Source organism: Oryzias melastigma, linkage group LG23 (genome assembly GCF_002922805.2).
Source record: "Oryzias melastigma strain HK-1 linkage group LG23, ASM292280v2, whole genome shotgun sequence".
Lineage (NCBI taxonomy): Eukaryota > Metazoa > Chordata > Actinopteri > Beloniformes > Adrianichthyidae > Oryzias > Oryzias melastigma.
The window spans coordinates 16,971,808-16,981,696 of NC_050534.1; the positions used below are offsets into that span (position 1 = coordinate 16,971,808).

General features: G+C 33.9%; 1 protein-coding gene across 1 annotated transcript in view; it reads right to left on the reverse strand.

Moving 5' to 3' along the window:
• The window catches only part of mtpn (myotrophin), a 15,205-nt gene extending 7,611 nt beyond the window's left edge, over nt 1-7,594 (reverse strand). Inside the window, exons 1-3 of the mRNA XM_024291483.2 lie at nt 7,237-7,594; nt 5,873-5,986; nt 2,367-2,450 (exon numbers count right to left, since the gene is read on the reverse strand). Of these exons, the coding sequence (XP_024147251.1) occupies nt 2,367-2,450; nt 5,873-5,986; nt 7,237-7,308 (270 nt within the window). The 5' untranslated portion in view covers nt 7,309-7,594. The remainder of the gene's footprint in view (nt 1-2,366; nt 2,451-5,872; nt 5,987-7,236) is intronic.
• Between the last annotated feature and the right edge of the window lie 2,295 nt (nt 7,595-9,889).

Here is a 9,889-nt window from a genome sequence, read left to right on the forward strand (position 1 = left end):
AAAAAACTAAAAAAAAAAAAGCCTAAGTTAGCCAAAACAACTAGCATACAGCAAACACATTTGCTAAACTTCAAAATAGCCTAAAAAACAAAAAACAAATTAGCCAAAATATCTAGCATGAAGCTGAAATATTAGCTAAACTCCAAAATAGCATAAATAACAAAACAAAAAAATCCTAAATAAGCCAAAAAAACTAGCATGCAGCTGAAATATTAGATAAATCAAAATTAGCCTAAAAAACTGAAAAAATACTAAATTAGTCAAAACAACTAGCATGTAGCTGAAATAAATAGCTAAACTTTGAATTATCCTAAAAAACTGAAAAAAACAGCTAGCTTGTTAATATTAGCCAAACTCCAACGTTGAGAAAAATACTAAAGAGGAAAACTTAAATTAGCCATAACAACTAGCATGTAGCTGAAATATCAGCTAAAGTCCAAAATAGCCTAAAAAACTGAAAAAATACTAAATTAGCCAAAAATAAACTTTACAATATATACATAATATAAAGAAACGATTAATTGTCTATTAAATTAGTTTTAGACTATTTTAATAGTCGATTAGTCTTCACTGTACTCGACATCTCCGTCGTGGTCATTTTTACTCACATTTTATAATAAGAGAATGGGTGTAATGTTTTCTATCCTTGTAGATTAAAAGTAAGCCGAATTGGCAGCACTCCTTTCAGTGTCGGTTCCTGTTTTCAAAGTAAAACTAGCCCGTGTTTTTGTAGTTGAAATTTATTGGTAGCAGCTCTGAAAAAACGTATTAGCTTTATTCTCTTAATTACAGCAACTCTTCAACGGTTTACACAGTCAGCTGATTCCACCATGAAGTAAAGTGGCTTTTCACAGATATGCTTTAGAATGTAAAGTGCTGCAGAACTTTGAGGATGGAAAAACTGTGGGGAATATTTTCAGGATTTGTTGTTAAATGATACAAACCAACAGTGACGTCTGGGTTTTGTTTACTGCTGAAATTAACCAGAATGTTGACCCAAATAAAATGTTTCATGCTTACTAATTCTTTGGTAAGTTTACACAATTTAGTGCAGGGATCATGAACCCAATTGTGGCTTTTTTGTGCTAGCATTTAGCTTACCTGGGACCTTAAACTTTTTATCTTTTATAAGGTGAAACCGAAATTCATGAGATATACATGTCAAATTTCAATTTCTGTGAACGCACCATACACCGAGCATTGGCAGTACCATACATGACACTAACCTAAATGGACTGAGAACCAGTACAGTCACCTTTTGTATTAGGAAAAAAAATGTACGTGACCTTAATGTAAATAATAATTGTTGACTAATTGATCCATCAACTCTAGCACTGATTTATTTGATTTTGGTCATGTGACGAAAAAAAGACGCACAAACTAACATAATTTAGCCTCATTTGGCTATCACAAAAATATGGGATGGCAGTCGTAGAAAGAGCCAAACACAAGAGTGTTTCATGTGTTCCAGAACCAGGAACATTCTTGTTTATTAAAAAGTGTTCAATACTATTCCAACAAGTGTTAAAGATGCCAATAGGTGATGGATTTTCATTAATAATTACCTTGCAGTGACATTCATCATCAGCATAAGTTTCTTTTGTGGGGTGTCAGATTATTTCAGACAAAAACAATAAAGTTTTAGCTGTACTAAAGTGCTGTATATTGCCACAACTCCGTTTCTCTCCATGTCAGAATCCATTGGAAGTATGTTCATTGAGTAAATGGTCAAAGAGTTACAGTAACTCAGAGAGCTTGTTATTTTGGTTCCAGTGTAATAGGATTAACAACTACACAGCGACTGTGTTTGTTGTGTCTGGAGCTCAACAGAAAACCATTGAAAGAATCGTATTCATCCATTAGCTTAACGGTTTAGTCATCACGGTTGGAAATTTGATTTCACGAAAACCTTTCCATGCAAAAATCAGCCCGCATACATACAAATGTAATGCTATGACCACAATCGGGCTGTAATGGAGCTGCACAATCCTAAGGACAGAAATGCTGCTTTTATCCAACAATCATGTAAAAACGAGATCCCAGTGTGACAAAATTTGACCAAATGAGGTGATTCTACCACCGCACACCTGAGTTAGAGCCCTGGAACAAAGAGGTACGATTCTATTGATGCTATGTTTAGGCTGGGAAAAAAAAAAAGACAACAACACAGCTGTCGTGCCACGTTCTGCTCCGTGAACATTCCAGCAAAGCCTCCACAGGACCACGTTATGGAGCCTTTTGTCTAATGAGTTACCTCATCAGCACTCGCGGAGCATCTGTCACCTCAACACGCACCAGTATGGACAGAGACACCAGCAATCGTTTGTGTTGCACGCATCGACGCCTCCTCAAATTAGGGCACCAACCTTTTCTAGCAGGAGCTTGACGCAGGCGACGTGATTCTCATAGCAGGCACTCAGCAGTGGAGTCATCCCATATTTGTCTTTGGCCTGTGTGGCAAGGAGGACATATTTTAGAGAGGACAGGTAAAATACTACAAAGACAAAAAAGGTCAATAAAACTCTAATACGTATTTTCTTACATTTGATAAATTCAATATTTTTACATAAACTGATGAGAAAATATAAAAACAGATAAAGATAGAAGTCACAAAAAAACATTTATGACTTCTGCAAACAGGAAGTTGAAAGTATAAGCCAATATTTTAAAGCAGCATTTAGTTTTCATTTGAAGTTTGACCCCTTCTTCACTGAATTTATTTCCAATTACACAAAAAAGGCTATTCTTTTTTTCCCCTTTCAAGGTGATGGTCAATTTTGGCACCGATCCTGGATGAAATGGTATGTTGTGAATTAGCGACAGAGTTCTACTAAAGAGAGTTTTACTTTGTCTCGGAGGACTCTTCCCCTTTTTTTTCTTTTTACAATAAATCAATTTTATTTGTCATATACTTGAATTGCATTGGAATGTAGCAATGACATGTTTTTTGTACCACACCAAGAACTCATAAATGTAAATAACTAAATAATTAGCTGAAATATTTATAATTATAAATAAATAAACGTATAAATAAATGTGAATATTTGTTCAAACGAGAACTTTTGGAGCATCAGAGACAATTTAAAAAAAATTAAAAATGACTAAATATGATTATTAAAAAAGTTGTAAAGTTAAGAGAAAAAAGCCAACATATTTACATAAAGTGATAAAATAATTTAAAAAAGGTCAAAATTTTACCCGAATAAAATAGTAAAATAAGAAAACAAGTCTAGATTTTTTACCATACTAAAAATTGTAAAAAAAAAATAAAAAATAAAAAATAAATAAATCTTTAAAATTAGAAAGTTAAACTTTTACCAGAATATTTGCTTTATGTATCAGTACACATTTATTTTAATGGAATTATTACTTCTGAAAAAGTATGACCCCCTTGCAAAATGATTACTTTTTAAAAGCAGTAAACTTCTGATTTCATTCTTGAAAAATGTGTTATTTCTCTCAAAATTGTATACGGTATAGGGCTGCCACAAACGATTATTTTAATAGTCGACTAATCACCGATTATTTTTTCCGATTAGTCGACTAATCGGGTCATGCACAAAGTTGATGTAAAACACAAATCTTAACCATCATTCACTTTAAACTAACTAAAAACTATATATTTATATATATATTCACACTAGCATCATTATAGATGAAATGTAAGCTGAATTTGGCCGCAAAAGATGCTAGTGACGATGGCTGAAGATGCTGATAGCCAACTAAAATATTAGTTAAAGGCCAAATTAGCCTAATTAAAGCCTAGGTTAGCAAAGACAGCTAGCATGTAACTGAAATAAAAACTCCAAAATAGCCTAAAAAACTCCAAAATAGCCTAAAAAACCTTAAGAAATGCCAAAATAGTCCAATAAGCTAGCATACCACCATTATAACTTTCAACTTTACTACACTCTGACTCCATATAATATAAAGTAACGACTAATCGACTATTAAATTAGTCATCGACTATTTTAATAGTCGATTAGTCATCGATTAGTCGACTAATCGTGGCAGCCCTAATACGGTACATTATTTTTGTGAAAATTTTGAATTTTTTGTATTATTTTATTTTTTTCTTAATGCTCCTAATGTTTTTAAGAACTATCGTTTTTGATAAAATGCTTTTTTTGGGGGGACAACCTATGAGACCCGTGGACCAAACGAGTAGATTAGTCAAGTTCACTATATTGTAAATACACAGAGTTTTCAGGGATACAAAAAGTGAAAGTGTTTTAAAAGCAGGAGAGAAGCTTTCACACAAGACAGGAGCTGCAGCCGTCCAGCTGCTTTTTCCGGTCTTTCTGGTCTACCTGCTGCTGCTGTTTAGCCAACAACACGCTGCAACAGCAGATTGTTTGAAAATAAGCAACCTTCTAGGATTGGAGCTCGTCATAAACGCTGGACACAAAGAGACTAAAACGAAGCGCCTACAAAGCTTATGTTGCAACAGCTGCTGATTTAGAGGCAGGCTCGCTCAAAACTCATATTTTCCAGGAAGTTCAAAGAAGGAAATCATCTCATGGCTTCATTCAAAAGGCATTTTGTCTCCTCCCGCCTCACAACCGTCTACCACAAAACATTCGTTAATGTTATGGGCTTCTGGTTCTTTCAGTTACGGAATTTTGTTTGTCATTAAAAAAGTCAAGTTTTTTTTGCCAAGCCAAAGTAGAACTCTTTTGGGCCAAACAAACAAAGTGGCGCTGGTTCAGTTGAGGGTAAACAGAGGAACAAAATAAACTAATGAAGTGAGACCCAGGAAAGAGTAACAATTGTTCAAGTACACCTGGGTATCGAGTGTGTGGTTAGCTAGACTGGTTTTCTTCTTGCGTTTTAGCAATATCGCCCCCAAATGAGCGATGTTTGGAACTGCAGAATTGTTACAAGCAGCTTGCTTTGTTTTATTTCCGAGAGTGCCGTGTGCAAAAGAAAAAAAATAAAGCAAACAAAAAACAAACCAGGGTATGAAAATTGCTGCTAATTTGAACAGAATCTGCAAAAATACAAATTCTATTTGAATTTTAAAAAAACTTGTGTCATTTTCTGCTTATTGCTCAATTCTGCTTTATGTCCAATGAGAGAAGTTAATTTGGGGTAAACTGAAATTCCTGTTTTTCAAGATGAACCAGTTTCTCTGTTTCACAGAGTACAAATAAGGTTAAACACCTGTCAAAGTAAAGGAAGTGTCTGAGAAAATAAGCAGAAAAAGATTTATTATTTAAGTTTTAATCTATTCTAAAGCAGACTCTGGTGCACATAAAACATTTCTGAATCCTAGAAAGCAACAGTTTAATAGAAGGGGAAAAAATCCCAAATCTGCAATTTGAAAGGAAAAAAAAATTCTAAGGAGAAAATATGAAAGAGTGAAAATGGTGGCAGTCTTTGCCAATAGATAACTTGCATTTAGTACTAGTTAGATTTAACTTATTATCCTTTTGTTTTGGCCTTCAGATTAAGATCTTATTTTGAAAAATACCAACAACCAGACACAAAACAAGCAGATCAATAAACCAAGAGTTAGTTACAAGGCTCTGGATTAAAGAATGCTGCCAAATCACCTCCTGCTTAAAGCTTTTCTGAAGTGGTCTCTCACTGAACATTCAGTATAAAAAAGATAATACAAGTAGTTCACTTTGGGGTCTAGTACTTTCAAAAACTGGCTTTGTGACTGACTTTGTGTCAAAGGAAAAAGTGTTAGAGGCAGTCAGTAGAGTAACCAAATAAGGCAAAAAAAATAACAAATCAAACAGACAAATAAAACTATAAGAACTAAGACAACGTTGTTTTTTTATCCCTTTGTGGTAAAGGACACCCAATATATCAAGAACATTGATCCAAACAGAGTGTAGAGTGGGGAAGCTGTTGTGTGGCTTACATTAACGTCTGCTCCAATAGAAATGAGGTATTCCAAAACATCTTTGTGCCCGAAGTCTGAAACAAAATGAATAGGGTACCCAGTGCTTTCCAAGAGGCGGTTTGCGTCTTCTTTCTGGAAAGAAGACACATTATTAAGTAAAATATGAAGAGAAAGATAATAAAAAAACAGAAGTTGGGCTGCTAGGGTCCAGTACTGTGGTTTTGGGTTTCATCATTCACTTTTGAGTTAACATGAGAGTGCAAATCGTGTTTTTTACCAAGTTAATTCCAAACACAATGATTAATAACTCATAAGTATAGTTAAAAAAAAAGTTACTATTGTAGCTTTGTACATTCAAGAGTAGTGCACAATCTTCATTAATAAATATATTATTTAAAAAAAATAGCACTTGCAGAGGCACAGATAAGGTACTATTCAAAGTGCAAGGATAGTTTAAAAAAAAAAGGAAAGTAAAAACATGGGTTTAGTTGCTGATTATGGTTAACCATCTCGACAAGTGTGCATTTTACTGATGGTTATTAAAAGGCATTTAAATACATATATTTTTAAAGTTCATACATATTTATAAAATATTCCATGATTTAAAAGGTATGGCTTTGCATTTGTCTCTGTTTTTAAAACAGCATGGGTCACCCTTTTTTTAATCACATTTTAAGACAATAAATTTGGAAAAGCAAAAAACTTTATTTGTATTTACAAATATACATTCTGACCTCCATTGATTCGAATTAACACAACATAAGAGCGATTAGTTAAAATATAATGACGTTATTTAGCTACACTTATAATATTTCAAATACCCCCTGGGTTTTTTTTTACTCTGAGAATTAAGGACGTAGTATAGAGCACAATGCAAATGTTTCTAGAACACAAACTACTGTTGACTCGTACTGCTAACGTTGGTTAGCTTGCCAACAGGTTGCATTAGCGTGAATTAGTACTTATCAATAATATTTATTAAAAAAGAAAACTAAATTTGGAGGATTAAAATGATCCTTTTATAAAAGGTATAACACTGTTTAGCCTCAATATCAATATAGATTTAAATTTAAACAACAAACTTTTAAGTACGCGACGTCAAAGCCCGGTGCGTAGCTAGTTAGCTAGCTAGCTAACTAACTTAGCTCTCAGATAATTTACCGAAGACTTCAAACGCCCCCAAAATGTTTAGTTAAACATGTCCATACTGTTAAGCACACTCAAAAACATACCAAAAGCTATTAAAATAAAATAATTCAATACTTTGATCCAAGTATAGCTATGTTTAGCAAGCTAGCACATTTACTCGTACGTTAGCCTTTACACCACTTGTTAAGAACGTTCCTAGTAGCAGCAAATCAACAAATAAAGAGTAACCGTACCGTTTTCAGTTTCATTTTGACCTCGTCTAGGTCTCCAGTTTTCAATGCCCATATCAGTTGCGTATCTCCCATCTTCCCGTATGAAGTACCTTTCTGTTAAACAGTGGACAAGTCGGATGCTGGTGCGTTCAAATCTAGCTGGAGTTAACTAGGTTTTGTCGCCTTCGCGAACCTGCTGGAATCGTTACTGCAAATACTTGATCCTTTTCAACAAACAAGAAAAAGATTTTTGTTGGACTGCAGCAAGCCGTTTAGTACTGACGCATAAAAATACATCCACCAGAAGTTCCTAAAGACAAAGTCACCAACGGGGATACGCCTTTTTGCATACCGGAAATGTTTCGGAAGCGTAACCCGGAAGTCAACAATTAATGGGGAATTTTGATGCTTTCAGGGGCTGTTGTCTAACAGGATTATCTGGTGAGAGAAACAAACGTATCAACAGAAAGAAAACGTAACATTCTGCATTTTTATTTTTTAGTAGCACCGCATGCCATATAAATAATCATATTTCTATTTACTCCAATTCATGCAAGTTCTCAATGTATTAAAAAAATGTAGATTAAAGTAGGCTATTTATTTTTTTTCACTTGAGATTATATTTATTTCACTATAAATTCACCTGCAGTACAGAAAAACTTTACTTAAAGTATAAGCATTAGTGTGGGGAGTTATATTAAGTAACAGTACTTCTTGGTTTGGTGTGTATAAAACAAATATTGTCATTTTTAGTAACATGTTAAGTAAGTTTGGTCAAATTTCCAACCAGTTTAGTAATTTATAGACGAACGGGCCCAAAACCTGGGTCTGTTACACAATGACTCAATTTTTTTAAATTATTTTTTTATATAAATAATTAATAAACTTTGTGGAAACTTTTATTTTTGTTTTGTGTTCTTAGCTAGTGTGCCTCTTGCTTCCTTATAGTCAGTCAGCTATTTGGAGTCTTTTAAATCTTCTTTTTTAAAAGCATTTTTTTTGTTTAATTTTTTTTTTAAACGCACAGGCCTCAGATTCTTCATTTTTCATTTTTTAATTACTTCTTTTCGTCAAATATGTTTATATATTTTTTCCCCAATTGTCCAACCTAAACAAGCAAATGCACTTTTTTAGATTATGCTTAACTTTAACAGGTTTTAGTGACTTTAAATTAATACAGAATTCATGTGATGCATCGCAAATCTGAGAAAACAATAATATAGAGCAATGGATTGATTTTGTATAACAGTAGCAAACAATCTTTAACACTTTAAAGCTTAAAAGTAACTCACTAGCGAATGTCTACTACAATAAAGCAACAGTTTCACGGCTCAAGATTCTTGTTTCCACACAGATCATTTGCAGTTAACAATCTGACCACAGTTTCTCATGTTTTTTAATAGCCACAACCTGAAACACTACTTCCTGTCACACTTCTTGTACACTAAATACATGCCAAACTATTAGATATCACACACTTAAATAGAGGACCTTAATTTTACATCCTTTTTCTTAACTTGCAGAAGTAAACAAACGATGAAACGGTTGATTTTTGATCAAAACCTACATAAGCCACATTAGCCAAAAAAAACTTTTTTTTTTTTTTCCTCAAATGATCAAGCGCATAAACCTCAAGTCTCCAGTGCTTCTGAAACCAGTTAAAATATTAAGCAGCACACGAACCATGGAAACAAAAAAAAATGAGACAGTCTGGACTTCTTTATGTACATGTCACTCTGAGGAGAAAGAAAACCAAAGGAACAAAGTAAATAAATGCACAACACCATAAAACTTTTTGGCAGTTAAACCCATAAAAAAAAACAAAAAAACATTGCGATACATAGAACAAGCTTCAAGCTTGCAGTAATGCAGAGAGACCTGAGATAAACCATCCCAGACTTAGTAAAGTTGTGAGATAAGCAGGTGGAGGAAGGGGAAGCTGTTTCAGGGCTTTGCAATGACAGCACTGTGGAGACAGAGACTATATTTAAAGAGGCTATACCATGCTGCTACAAGCCAGTACGATCCCTTATATAACCTTCCACCAGTAAAAAACTTTTGAATGTGTTTGAACCCAGCCACCATCTACCGTTCCCCAGTGTGATGCTTACCAGGAAGTGTTGTAGTTCCTCAAATGACCACTGGAAGCTGGTTTCAACAATATTATCACCGTTTTTAAATTCAATTACAGTTTGGAGGATTAGTGGTCCCATGTTATCTAACTGCAAATTGATACAGGGTGTTACATCGTCAACCCTCACAGAGTATTATTGTTATGAAAGAACCTCTGCTGTTTTCTTTATCTTTTTTTTTTTTTTAGATATTTGCAACACGATTTATGTGAGATAGATAAAGATAGATGGCTCCTTTAATATTTCTCTGCTTTCAGTCATGATGCAGTTTGTTTTACCCACAAATGATGATGGTTTTGTGGAAAGTTTTCAGCAACATAACTGCTGTCACTCAACACTAGGAAGTTGTTTCTCTTAAAGCTTAAAAAAAAATCAGTCAGGGTTTAAAAGTACAATCATCACCTGAAACAAACTTTTCAGCTTTGAAAAGACCTATTTTTACTAAGAATCTGGCGGTACAATACAAATCGTGACTCACGATGTGATATTTATCACGATATATCCCAAAACTGTACCAGAACAAATTGTCTCTTTGTAATAAA